General features: G+C 45.8%; 1 protein-coding gene across 1 annotated transcript in view; it reads left to right on the top strand.

Moving 5' to 3' along the window:
- The window catches only part of utrn (utrophin), a 146,484-nt gene that overhangs the window by 102,092 nt on the left and 30,121 nt on the right, over nucleotides 1-14,271 (top strand). Inside the window, 7 exon segments of the mRNA XM_071530212.1 lie at nucleotides 660-721; nucleotides 1,489-1,563; nucleotides 4,687-4,888; nucleotides 5,879-5,964; nucleotides 7,424-7,581; nucleotides 11,754-11,920; nucleotides 13,812-13,923. Coding sequence (XP_071386313.1) covers nucleotides 660-721; nucleotides 1,489-1,563; nucleotides 4,687-4,888; nucleotides 5,879-5,964; nucleotides 7,424-7,581; nucleotides 11,754-11,920; nucleotides 13,812-13,923 — 862 coding nt within the window.

Below are 14,271 nucleotides of genomic sequence, written 5' to 3'. Positions count from 1 at the left end.
CGCGTGTGTGCACCTGGAGGCTTCTGTCTGAAGCAGGAGCGTAAACAGGGAGTTGAGACATCAACATGGTCCCCTTATACTTATGTCCCATGGTGTTTGAGTGGTGGAACAAAGTTGTATAAAAGACAGATCCTGTGGAGATCAGAGGGCTTCATAGTGTGTTTGCCTATATATATATATGTGTGTGTGTGTGTGTGTTTCTGTGTGTGTGCTCTGTTTTCTTTCCTTTTCAATCAGAAGCCTTTGATGATTTGTGAGCTCTAGAAATGTGGAGCCTGTGTCTCCATTTTGGAGTCAGTAACGAAAGAGTTTGTAACAAGGCTATCTACACTGATGGCACACGTCAAATGATGATGGTGTCAGTGCGTGTGCAAGTGTGTATTCATTTTGAGAGTATTTGTGTATGTCTACTAGTTTGCTTGTGTGTGTGTGTGTATGTATGAATCTGCCAGTGTCTTAGGTTTTTGAGTGTTTTTGTCTGTGATTGATTTGTGTTTGTGTGTGGCAGTAGCTTTGAAAGTGTTTGTGCATGTCTGTCTGTCAGTTTGTGTGTGTGTGTGTGTGTATGTGTGTATTAGTGCCAGTAGTATGTGTTTATATGTCTGTGCATCAGCTTACTTGTGTTTCTAAGTCTAATGGTGTATTTTTGTGGTTTTCAGTCACCAGACACAGACTACCTGCTGGGACCATCCAAAGATGACAGAGCTCTACCAGTCACTAGGTAGGGAATGGAAACACACACACACACACACACACACTCACTATGAACACACAGCATGTTTGTAGCATCTTCATATCACCCAGGGTGTTTGCAGGTCTTGCAAAAGTCTTCAGATGTCTTAAATTATATTATCTAAACCCGTGGCCCTAACAGCTCTTATTTAATACAGTTAGAGAGGTTTCCTGGTGGCTATTTTTCCGGTGAGAAATCAACCCAGTCATGCAGACTTATATTCTGATAAGTCCCACAGTTGCTTTCATTTTCACATTTTAAAAAAGTCTTAAATTTAACTTCATTAAAATTTTTGCAGACACCCTGATCTCTTCTCTTCTCTCTGTCTGTCTCTCCCACCATCCATATGTATGTCTCTGTCCCTCTGGGGTGGCCAGTGTGACTGTTCTTTAATGAGCAGCTGGATCAGTAATAAGCTGTGAAACTTTGGGAGCGTTCGCTGTAGGCCGGCGGCTCAACAAATAGGACTGGCCTCCACTGAGACAGAACTCACTAACCTAATTACACAGTCCACATTAGCCCTCCCCTCGGTGGCCCCCGCAGACAATCGCTCAGGGCGCCGTCGTCACTGGAGGACGCTGGCTTCACTTTCACTGAAGGACCCGGGTCTCGCCAGTGATGCCCACGAGGCCGATTTCTGTAGCACGTTGTGTTCTGATGTTCGTCTTCTGTCTCTTTTTGTCCCTCTATACCTTTCATCTTTCCGTCTCTCTCTCTCTCTCTCTCTCTCTCTCTCTCTCTCTCTCTCTCTGTAGCTGACTTGAACAATGTGAGATTCTCAGCATACCGGACAGCCATGAAGATCCGCAGACTACAGAAAGCACTGTGCTGTAAGTAAGACGCACACACACGCACGCGCACTCGCACACCTTAATACCTACAGTCATGGCCCGCCTCCTTTGAAGTCTGTGTCTAGGTGCAACGAGGGATGCTGTAATGACTTGAAGCTTTGCCAGACGCTGTGCCAGAACAGCGCAGGAGCCAAGGAGAGTTTGGCTGCAATATTACCCACATGTATTGCCTACGTGTATATCTGTGTGTGTGTGTATGTGCATGATTTTATACATTCACGATCACAGCTGCCATTTTCTCTTCAGCCTGTTGAGCATAGCGCCATTTGGTGTGCACAGGTGGGATGTTTTTTGTTTTTTTGCTGCGATTCAGGCTGTGTTTTTTTAGGCCTTTTTCCCGAAATGAGATCTGTTGTTTCTCTTTTGTAATGGACACCTGGCTAATGGTGACTATTACCTACTATCTCTGGTGACTATCTACCCTCTCTTCCACTCTGAAGGTCTTACACAAATACACACACTCACACACACTTTACTGGTATAGCAGGTGCATGCAGGCTCCGCCCTCCTGGGCTTTCAAACAGTATGGCAGCAGCTACTTGGACTCGGCTTGGTGTCATAACGGTGACAAACAACCATCATCCAGCTGTTGGCATTATTATAGCAACACACACTGCGAGCCCAAACTGTGGCTCTATGGTTCTCATTCACATCCTGCTGTTTGTAGGAAGTTTGCTCTGTGTGTGTGTGTGTGTGTGTGTGTGTGTGTGTGTGTGAAACAAAGAGAGGGAATATGCAATGCTTCATGTGGATGAGTGTGTGTGTAGCTGTAGGCCTATGTACCTGAATTTTCGTGGTCATCAAAGTGTGTTATTGTGTTTGTTGGTTGTTAATGAGTTTGGATGATTCAGGCGTTTTAGTTTGCTATCTCATATTGCCTCTCTGATCGCATGCCTGTGTTTGTGACGGGAATGCATAAGCCTGAGTGATTTCGACTCGGGGCACTGCAATTCAATTTCACCCATTAGATTAGAACAGTCACAGCGCAGAACGTGCACGCGCGTGAACACACACACACACACACACACACGCACACACACACACACACACACACACAGGTGCGCGCGCACAGAGAGAGGATCAGTAGTTATTAGTTATTAGCCTGGATTCATCTGGAATTGTGTTTGCTCGGAGACCTGTGTGTATCTGTATGAGTGTGTGTTTGTGTCTTTCTGAGTGTGTGCACGAGCATGTGTGTGTGACAGACAGAGAGGGAGAGAATTGCACATGCACACACACACACACACACACACACACACACACACACACACACGACAGGGATACCATTAAACGGCTAATTGGGTTAAGTCTGTGCCAGGGGGCTGGAGTAGCGCAAATGAGTTTGCGTGGCGTCCCGCTATCACGCCACAGTCTCTCAGCTTCATATCTGCATGTGTAGAGAGAGACAGAGAGAGAGATAGAGAGAAGTGAAGTTTTTGCTTTTTGTCGACGTGGTTGCCCTGCTGTGCCTGCTCCGTGTGGATACACCCCAGTAATTACCGCTGTCTCTGGAACAGGGGGTAACATAACGAGAGGAGAGATGGAGGAAGGTGAGAGAGAGAGACAGAGAGAGACAGAGAGAGAGAGAGAGACAGGGCAAATGAGGAGAGGGAAGGGGAGTGGGTTGCAGGAGAGGGAGCAGAGTCACAGTCGAAAATGGAAAAATGCCAGCAGGTCAGGGAGAGGGATGCATACAGACTAGCAGAGCTGGTGGTTCTAGTGGGTTTGGATGAAAGACTATCAAAGAAAAAAGGGATTGATCCCCCATAGGGAAAATCTCTTTTCGTTTACCCCCTCCCCAGTTCCAGTTATCCTCCAGTTGAGAGGCGATCTCCCTGCTCACTGCTCCACCTTGGTGGAAGTAGTTAAAATTAAAGTACAGAAGAAGAAGAACCAAGGGGAGATAGGGAGGGAAATGAGTGCTGGACTGGAGATGCAGAAGCATATTGAAAGAGGGATAGAGGGAAGCAGAGATGAGAGAGTTGAAATGAGAGCTGGGGTTGACATGAAAGGACAGAGGAGTATGGGGAGCTGGCTGTGGCCTAACTGCTGGGATCAGGCTTTACCACACTGGATTAACATAAACACCACAGCTATTCAATTAGACACCGCTGTGTGTGTGTGTGTGTGTGTGTGTGTGTGTGTGTGTGTGTGTGTGTGTGTACATATGGCAGTGTCTACCATACACCACTAGCTGCTGAAGGTGTCTTGTTTTTATTGTTTATGTTTTCAGTTCCAATTAGTCTGTGTGTGTGTGTGTGTATTCATATATATATTTTCTGTGTGTTTATGTAGCCTGCTACTGTTTTAAGATTGCCGTCCCTAAGGGCTTTATTAGCCCAAGTGGATCAATGCTCTTTCTTTCTTTCTGTTACCTCCCTACCTTTCTCTCTCTCTCTCTGTCTCTCTCTCTCTATCTCTAGATAGATTGATAGATAGGTGGATGGATGGATGATAAAGACAGACATGATAGAAGTGTGATGTGTATTTATAAATCTCGCACTCCTGCTTTGCCTTGTCAATTAAGACCTAGCCGACCAATTAAAAGAGAGCGAACTAGACTGCTCTCTGTCTGACTCTCTCTTGTGACTTTCTTTTTTTGGTTCTATTTTTCCTTGTATATTAATATTTCACCATCTCCTGCAGTCTGTTCTCCGTATTCCCTGCAGACTCTCAGAGTTTGTTTTGGACTATTTTGGACAATGTATCAATCAAGTCTGCGGTCTTGAAGTGCCTCTATGAATAGTCTGTGCCATTTTCAGCGGCCCGTACTCTCAGATGTGTTGGCATTTTTAGAAAGCTCTTTGCTGCTGCTGAAAGCCCAGTGAACGAGTTGGAACGGTGACTAATGTTTCTAACTAACTCTGTCTGCTTCTCTCCTTTCCCCCCTCATCATCCTTTCTCCTCTCTCCTCTACTCCACTGATTTCTCCCCTATTCACTCCTCTCATGTCCTTTTCTGTCAACTCCCTCACCCATGTCCTTTCCCGCTGTCTCCCTCTCCTTCACTCCCCTCCCCCTTATTTCCCCTCTCTCTCTCTCTCTCCTCCTGTCACTTCTCCCCCTCCCTCTATCTCCTACCCTGCCTCCGTCTCCTCTGCAGTGGACTTGTTGGACCTCAGCGTGGCCCAGACCACCTTTGATCAGCACAAGCTAACCAACAACAGTCAGCTGCTGTCGGTGCCAGACGTCATCAACTGCCTGACGTCCATCTACGACGGCCTGGAGCAGGAGCACAAGGACCTGGTCAACGTGCCGCTCTGCGTCGACATGTGTCTCAACTGGCTGCTCAACGTCTACGACACGTACGTACGCCGCAGCCGGGGGACTCGGAGGGATGGGGGGGTTGGTTTATGAATCGGTCTTCCACTCTTGGTCCATTTGTTTGTCTGTCCGTCACATGTGATATCAGACTTCACTGACAACTTTGGAATGATGCATCTCTGCACCACTGCCTTCTGGCAATTTGAAAATGTAACTAATGAAGCATCTGTAACTGATGCTATGAAGAAACAAACTGATTTGTTTGTCACACGCAATATCTCAAATTCCAATTTTCCAATGGATTCCAGTGAGGGAATGATGCATCTCACCACTGTGTTCAGACTGTGTTTTCTGTGCATTTTCAAAATTACACTGACTGGCCCAAGAAGGGTGCTACAATTACAGGTCAAAACAAGGTGACATCATTTGTGAAGGATAACTACTTTAATCCCATACATACACACTCTTACATACAAGATCTATGTGCATACTTCTGTACATACTTGGACATTGTCAGCATGCCACTGTACGCCGGCATCTGTCTGTGTGTTTATCTGGGAACACACACTCAAACACATGTTCACATACACTGTGCGCTGACATGGGTCTGAATGGTGTCTCATCGTCTATAACATGGACATACTGTATGTGTAATCACACACATGCACACACACTGTGAATCAACATGCTAACATTGTTTCTGCATACACTGTACATACACCTGGAAGCTCACTAGCTTCCTTTCTCTCAGGCACACACACATGAGTACACACACTCTAGAGCATGCAGATTGACAATAAATAAACTATTTTCTTTCCGAGCACATACTGATTTTCTGTCACTGCTGTTGTATTTAATTACTTCAGATCAGAACAGAACACACACACACACACAGTAAATTTGACTGGCTCACTGCCACCTGTCTAGGCCTGACGTGTGTGGGTGTGTGCTTGCCTGTGTGTGCATGCACGTGTGTGTGTGTGTGTGTGTTTGTGTGTGTATATGTATATGTGTGTGTGTGTACCCTGTAGCGGTCGGAGTGGGAAGATCCGTGTCCTGTCCATGAAGATAGGATTGCTCTCTCTCTCCAAGGGGCACCTGGAGGAGAAATACAAATGTAAGTGTCATTTAAGATACTGTATCTGCTAATGCACTTGAACGCACCGTCATCCCGCCCCCTGTGCATGCCAGTCTGCATGCGAGCCTATCTCACACTGCCCCATCACAGCTGTAATCCCAGCAGTATTAATCAGACTGTCAGCGAGAGGAGCTTGAGAAAGGGCCGTCTAATTGGATGAGAGACCTCCCACGCGTTTCTACTGTTCTTTATTTATTTCATTTTCTATTCCGATTGCTTTTTGGGGGATTAGGGAGAGTGGATATAGGCCTGCTGCACTGGGAGAAGGCTGTCATGTTGGCTTCCTGCTCTTTGTTTCTGTCTCGCTATCTCTCTCTCTGTCTGTCTCTCTCTCTGCTGTCATTGCTCACACCATTGTTCATCCATCTACCAGTGCCGCTTTCTCTTTCATCCTATCTTCCTCTGGCATCCCCTCTCTCCCTCCATCCCCCTCTCCTTTTCCTCCCTTTCTGCTCCTATGGCGTGGACTCCGTCCCTGAGCCTATTCGTTCCACTGGCAGTTTCTATTAGGCTGAGAAGGAGATCAAGTACGCTTGATTGCACCCTTCCTCCTTTAGAGTCTCATTGGCTGTCAGGCCTATGCATATAGCTACACAGCAACACACACACACACACACACACACACACACACAGAGTCACAGAGTCACATTCAGATAACCAGACATGCTGCCATCTGACACTCACTTTGTGACAGTTGCGTATGTCAAATGTATTCCACAGCAGAAAGTAGTGAGAGTCGGGGGGTAAGTTTGATCAGTCAGATGACACAGGATATGTCTGCATGGGAGGAGGTCATGAACACACATCGATGCTGGTGTTTGCACACGGGTTTACACACGCACACGCGCGCACACACCCCTACAAAACAGGAGCTGGCATCAGGGCCAGGTCTCACACAGAGATCAAAGTCAACAGCAAGCAGAACAGAAAGAACTGTCATTGCCCCTCGTTCCTCCCTCTCTCCCTCCCCCTTTCTCCGGATTACCCTCTCTGCTCTGTCTGTTCGCTTTCCGCGTGGAGTCTGGAGATGTTTCGTAACTTCATCTAAAATATATCACTGTCAGCGTGTTTGTTAGCCCCGGCCTGCGCATCAACAGGCGGGCTTCCATATGCGGCTGTGTCAATCTCCGGGAGAAAGTGGTTAGAGCGGGAGACGGAGGCAGGAAGGGAGAGATTAATAATGCATCTTTTTCTGCGATTCTCTCTTTGGCCACCCCCCCCCCCCCCCCCCCCCACCACCACCAATAACAACACCCTCCCCACACACTATTTACTGCGCCATCACTCCCACCCTTCTTCTGCATCTATATATACCTTTATCTCTATCTCAACATATTACCCACCTGCTCCATCTCCTTCCCTCACTCCCTCTTTCTCCTCCTTTCTCTCTCGTTCTCTTTCCCCCCCCACCCTCCTCACCTTAACCCCCCCCCCCCAGACCTCTTCAGCCAGGTATCGTCGGCCGGCGACACGTGCGACCAGAGGCAGCTGGGCCTGCTGCTCCATGACGCCATCCAGATCCCGAGGCAGCTGGGGGAGGTGGCCGCCTTCGGAGGCTCCAACATCGAACCCAGCGTCCGCAGCTGCTTCCAGCACGTATGTACACACACATGTACATACACACACACGTAGACATGCACATCAGTCTGCCCACACACAGACACACACACACACACACACAGCCAAAGATTATGTAAACGTATAGCCTACCTTATCATAGTGAGCTCATTTTCATCAGGTTCTGTTACATCAGTTACAGAAAAATGACAAAAGAATTGGCAACATTTACAGCTAATGAAAAGAAAAGCAGTACAATTTTCCACTTACTTTCCAATCAAAGTAAGACTTACTTACTTGGGAAGATGTTGGGTAGATAAAATGCTTTTTTGTGAGATTATAGACACAGACCATTTTTATGTGAAATAAAGAAAGTGTTGGTTGTCTGTACATTGGAATAAATCATCTGGTTTAATTTCATGTACAGAGTTTGGAGACAAATTAATCTCCAAATGTAAAAGTAGTTCAAAGTAGCGAATCAAGTTAGAATCATCTATTGACCACATTACTAATTAGAATTTTTGGCAAGTAATAAATAATCTGTCAGAGATTATATTGAGATACCTTCCCAGCGCTGATTGTCATTGAACGTCTTCGTCTCCTCCTTATGTTCTCCAGCCGTCTGCCCCATCCCTCTCTCAATCTTGTGAAAGTGTCTTAATATCCGAGCTCTGTTGACCAACCATGAAGCCTCCGGCGGCCTCAGCCGTTCTGCTGGCTGTCCTCTAGTGTTTTACTGCGGCCAGCTAACCACTTTCCTGGGTTTATCTCTGGGCGTCGCTTGCATTTAATGATGTCTTCATCCCCCGGGATCACTTTTTCATTTTTCTCACTCTTTCTCCCCTGACTCATGCTTCGACAGTCATAAATTGGAGCCAAGGCATTAAAATTAGGAAGCTATAAATTTCACTGATTCCTGCGCTCCACCTCCCAAAATAGCAGCTGCTGGAGTGTGGCTGACATTGGCAATTTTACCCACCCAGCCTTATAAACCAAACTCTCTCTCTCTCTCTCTCTCTCTCTCTCTCTCTCTCTCTCTCTCTCTCTCTCTCTCTCTCTCTCTCACTCTCACTCTCACTCTCACTCTCACTTTCTCTTTCTTTCTTTCTTTCTTTCTATCTTAAAATAATGCAGATGTCTTTTTCAACAGGCAAATGTGTTTGCCTGCAGTCTACTCTCTTGATGACATATTAATACACATGCACACAGAGGTGCAAGCATGCGCGAGTACACACACACACACACACACAAATTGCACACGCACTTGGTTGTGAATTGCTACACCAGCTGTAGTCCACTAACCCATTAATCATTCAATCATCAAACCAGACAGGCAGGCAGGTAGAAAAAGTTCAAATCTCTCTCTCTCTCTCTCTCTCTCTCTCACTCTCTCACTCTCTCTCTCTCTCTCTCTCTCTCTCTCTCTCTCTCTCTCTCTCTCTCTCTCTCTCTCTCTCTCTCTCTCTCTCTCACTCTCATACACACACACAAACACACACACACACACACACACAAAAAACCCTGTGCCACCTGTGTGTCAGTCTGCCCTGCCAGTGACAGCGCAGTCACCCAGTCCATTTGGTTTAATGGGCCTGTGATGAACGAGTTGGGCCCCCATAAATATGGCCTCTCTCACCGGTCCTTTGTCACTCTCCTTCATCTATCCATCCATCCATCCCTCTGTCCCCTCATCCTCCCAGCCATCTCTCCACAGCAATAATTAATCTGTAAGTGCCATAATTCTGCCATTAGACGGCAAGGGGGAGGGAGGTAAGGGGGAGATGAGACGCAAGGTAAGGCAGGTAAGGGAAAGGAGAGATGGAGCGATACAGTAATAGTGCAGAGGAAGGACAGATGGAGGGGTGAAGGACTAACAGAGGCACACTGCTCACCAAAGAGCAGAGAAAGTCTGGAGCTGCTTCATAAACAGTGAATGCCTATGGGATGTTTGTTTGAGTTTTCAGACCCAAATATGACAGATTCTTTGGCAGTGATGTCACTTCTCAACCAGAAAACATACCCTTATCCCCGGAAAGTCCTCCTGGGCACTCTCTCTCTCTGCAGGGGAGCTCCAGACTTTATACCCGATGTTATCACTTGTTTGAATCTCAGTTCTCTGGTTCCTGGTTTTGGGAGAGAGTCGTTCATGTTTGCAAATATTAACGGGGACCGTCCCAGACCAGATGAACAGCATGTGAATTCTGAAACTGGCCGGTAGGATGAACGGAGATGAATGGTGAATGGACAGATGGAGTAGAGAGGGATGAATGGAGGTATGGAGACACTGTGGAGGAGAGTAGAGAGAGTAGCTGGATTTCCACCCAAGCATTATATTGTGAATTATGATATGGTAATTTGGAAAAGCTGAACACAATTTGGTGAAACTTCCCCAATATCACACATAAGGTTTTTGCATCCATTTGAAGCAGATTTTTAAGGAATTATTATGTGATATATGAAAATGCATTTGCCAAAAAAACAAAAATGCAGTAGGCTTGGTGTGATCAGCCCAAAATGGTTCAAAAACAGTTCAAAAGGCTTTGTTTTGGTTGTATGACCATTAGTTGGTGTATAGAATATTTGCATTTCTTTGTTTTGGCCTTCTGATGAAAATTAACTGGCCCAATACTAATTCTTGAAAAACGCTTTCCATTTTTCTCGTTGATGTCTACTAATTGAGGAAGCCTTTTTATTCGCTTCAATCCTACTTACTTACTAACCTACTTAACAATTCTTTGTGACATTTCAAATGTTAGCGTAAAATCCGCAGTCCAACAGTTGTATGGAAACATAGCTAGTGAGTGTCACCCCTTCCTGTTGGGTGCCATGGCCTGACATGCATCTACCCAGATGGTCCCTCTATCTGACATGTGTGATCTTTAAGCCTACGCATTTCTCTCTGACATTTTGCTTTCACACACACACACATGCACATACACACACCAAGGCTCTGATTAATGTTTTCTTAAGACGCACACGCATGATCTGTCAAATGCAACTGAAAAGCCCGTCCCTGCTTTATATTTTAAGGTGCAAATGTGCTTTTTCAGTTTCTTTAGGAGCATATACTACATTGGAAAGACTCTACAACCTTGCACACTTTAAACAGTGGGAAAGGAATGTTACTGCTATACCATTATTTGTAATGTGTGCTAGTTGGATGCTTGTATCCATTGTTTGCTTGCTGCCCTTTCAGTGTGTCAGGGAAGATGGAAAGGTCTGATTTGTTTATTCTCAACAGCCGTCTCAAAGGTTGGCGCCCTGCATTGGCATCTCCAGTGGTCTCATTATGATCTGTAGCTCAGCAAAGATTCTCCTCAAATCTGTTTTGTGGTCGCGTTTTTTTTTTATATCCTGTAATTTTTCTTCTAATGGACAGGTTGGTCTTTAGGAGGGACACACAGTCTGGACAGATGCTTTGCACTGTTGTACTGTGGCTTGACACAGATAGGTGGATATATGGATGCTTAGATAGAAGGATTGGAAAGATGGATATTGATAGATGGACATATGGATTGATTGATTATTGTCCTCAAGGCAGAAACTTATTTTCCGCTGCCAGAGTATTAAGTGGCATAAATATCAACAAAACAAAAAATCAGAAAGGACAGAAATCAAATACAAAACACCCTAAACATAAGACATATCTAATTACGCCTCCAAATACAAAAAAAACAGTAAAGTACACCAGCAAAACAGACTTTCAGACACTAAGCTGTGTCCCTCAGTGCAGTAGTTACAGTAGGAGTTTGGGTGTGTTTTTCATAGCTACTAACGTTACCTAACAGCACAGCTATGGGCCTGTAGGACAAGGGCAGTGTTAAAAAAAAAAAAAATGAATCAAAGTTTATTGTAAGTTATTCCAACCACTAAACATGAATAAAGAGCTCGTAAAAGTTATTTAGACTTGGCCCACAATTCAAGGCCATAATGCGCCTGAGGGAATCGTCACTTTAATATGTATGGTCATCTTAAATTTGTCTGCATCTTTTATTAGGCTCAGGTAACAAGCACAGAGTTACAGCCTGTTCCTCCTCTCTGCCACTGGTGTTGTGTATGTTTCCCCATCATGCTACACAGTGCCTGGCACAAGGTTTCACTGCGTGTCACCTCTGTTTGTTGAACTTTATAGAAACTATAAACTTCATACGCTTGCTGAACTTTTGATTAAAAGGCTCCTAACTCCTGGCCCCGCCTCCTCCTCTGCCCAGGTGACCAATAAGGTGGAGCTGGAGCCCAGGCAGTTTATCGATTGGATGCGTCTGGAGCCTCAGTCCATGGTTTGGCTTCCCGTCCTGCATAGAGTGGCCGCCGCAGAGACGGCCAAGCACCAAGCCAAGTGTAACATCTGCAAGGAGTGTCCCATCGTTGGCTTCAGGTATACACACACACACACACACACACACACACTTAGACTCAGCATCTGATCCAAGATTTCTGATACTCACACACACAAAATCAAGAAAGGTGGCAAGTACTTTGATATTTTCAGTCTTCACACACACTTCCTTCCCGCACCATGTAACAAGACACACACACGCACACACACACACACAGTGTGGCACGGTTCTGTGTTGTTGTCTCCAGGTTGAGCAGAAAGGGCAGAGCTGCTCTGGAGGGCAGGCATTTATCTAAATGTCAGCAGCTGATACACCACTGACTAAATACCATCTGGAGGTTTGCGTTGAAACATACACACGCTCACACACACACACACACACACACACACACACACACATTTACGCTCAAAGAGGCGTCCGCCCGCCTGGCAAACACTGCATAACAGACCACCCTCTGATACTGTGTGAGATTGACAGTCACACTCACACAAATACACACACACATCCACAAACATTACCTGCTTTATACCCCATAGCTGCCTTCATAACACAAGCTATATATTTTGCACCCCTCAGTCACTGTTTTAACCAAATGAATGGTTCAATAAATTGTAACCAAACACAAATCACAGTAATACTACTTGTGTGTGTTCAGCATTGGACAGCAACATAGGGGAATGCCAACAATGAATGAATGATTGACTGATTGATTGACTGATTGAAGGAAGGAGGAAAAGGAATGAATACGCAGGAGAGTAAAGCAATACCACTTGTTTCCAATGTGGCCCCCAATGATGGACCACAAAAAATAACAAACAAGAGGCATAACAACAAGTGAAAACACCAAACCAAACCAAAAAAAAGATCAATCACCCTATCATAAAAGTCTGACCAAGTCTAGCAAGGGAAGGTTTTTTTTCTGGACACAGAATAACGTGCAACACCATGCTAAGGGGGTGGAGTGGAGCGGGAGGACTGTCCTTTTCAGATCCCTCGCTTTGCCAGCAGAAAGAGAAATACAGTCAGATGTTTGACGAAGCACAAGTCTCCCATGCTCTGTCATTGATCGATGAGAGAGGGAGGGAGGGAGGGAAGGGGAGAGAGCAAATGCAGGAAAATGCAGAGCCGGCGTTTTGTGTGGTCTAGAGAGTTGACACGAACCATGTTACAAGTCGATTGTCCCCTGATCAACGGCAGACTATAAATACGGATCCCGTAATTAACGCAAAGTTGTTAATTAGTGGATAAACTCATTAATTAAGGGGCACCTCAATGTCTCCCACTGTGAAGGTGAATCAAACGCCCCCCCCCCCCCCCCCCCGTAGTAATATGCTACGTGTCAGTAGGTAATGGTGCATTTGACATGGCGGTGTCGTGTGCGTTGTTGCACCCTGTGATATATGGCTCCCTCTCGTAGCTCATCAGTCAGTTAACCTTGGGAGCGCTCGAGAGGAGAGAGAGATAAAAGACTTGAGCTATTATGTCTGAATTGCTCCCGTCTCAATTTAGTTGTTAAATGGCCTACTGGCTGCAGTGGGTGAGGACAACAACCTGACACTGTGTTTTGGTGGAAATCTAGGTGTCTGTCACAGTGTCAGCATATTGAGAAGTGTGTGTGTGTGTGTGTGTGTGTGTGTGTGTGTGTGTGTGTGTATGGAGGATTGTGTGACTCAGTGGTGACAGTGGAAATCGAGGAGCTCCCCAGGAGGCCCTAGTGCAGCCTGGAGATGAGATGAGTTGTGCTATAGTGGTACACACACAAGCTCATGCATACACACACACACACACACGCACACACACACCGTCAAAACATGAAACCGACATCTACACTCATGACTATTATTTCTGTTCCTTCCCACCACTCGTTATCTCACTTCCCCCCCCCCCCCCCCCCCCCCCCTCTCTCTCTCTCTCTCTCACTCTCTGTAGGTATCGCAGTCTGAAGCATTTCAACTATGACGTGTGTCAGAGCTGCTTCTTTTCTGGGCGCACTGCCAAGGGCCACAAGCTCAACTACCCCATGGTGGAGTACTGCACACCGGTGAGGGAGTAACACACACACATGTACACACACACACACACACACACACACACACACGGTGTCGTTTAGCGGTTCATCTCATATCTCTATTCCACATGCTCACACACTCCGCTCATCCATTTAATGAAAGCACACACACTCACACTCACGCAGACTTCGGTTGCCCCCTATCTCCATCTTTCATTAAGGACGTCCCTCTACTAATGTCACAAAACCCAGGAGGAGTTCCACTCCTCTAACTCTCAATACATATTCATACGCTTAATTTACACACCCAGGGATTTCTAAACTTTTACAGCAACTCATACTTTTCAATTTCAATATATATTACCTTGCATTTGAAACCTG

Source organism: Centroberyx affinis, unplaced genomic scaffold, assembly GCF_046629955.1.
Source record: "Centroberyx affinis isolate AG114_WGS23_722 - 3 ecotype Tasmania unplaced genomic scaffold, CSIRO-AGI_Caff_v1 ptg001901l_1, whole genome shotgun sequence".
Lineage (NCBI taxonomy): Eukaryota > Metazoa > Chordata > Actinopteri > Beryciformes > Berycidae > Centroberyx > Centroberyx affinis.
This window is presented reverse-complemented; position numbering and strand designations above follow the sequence as displayed.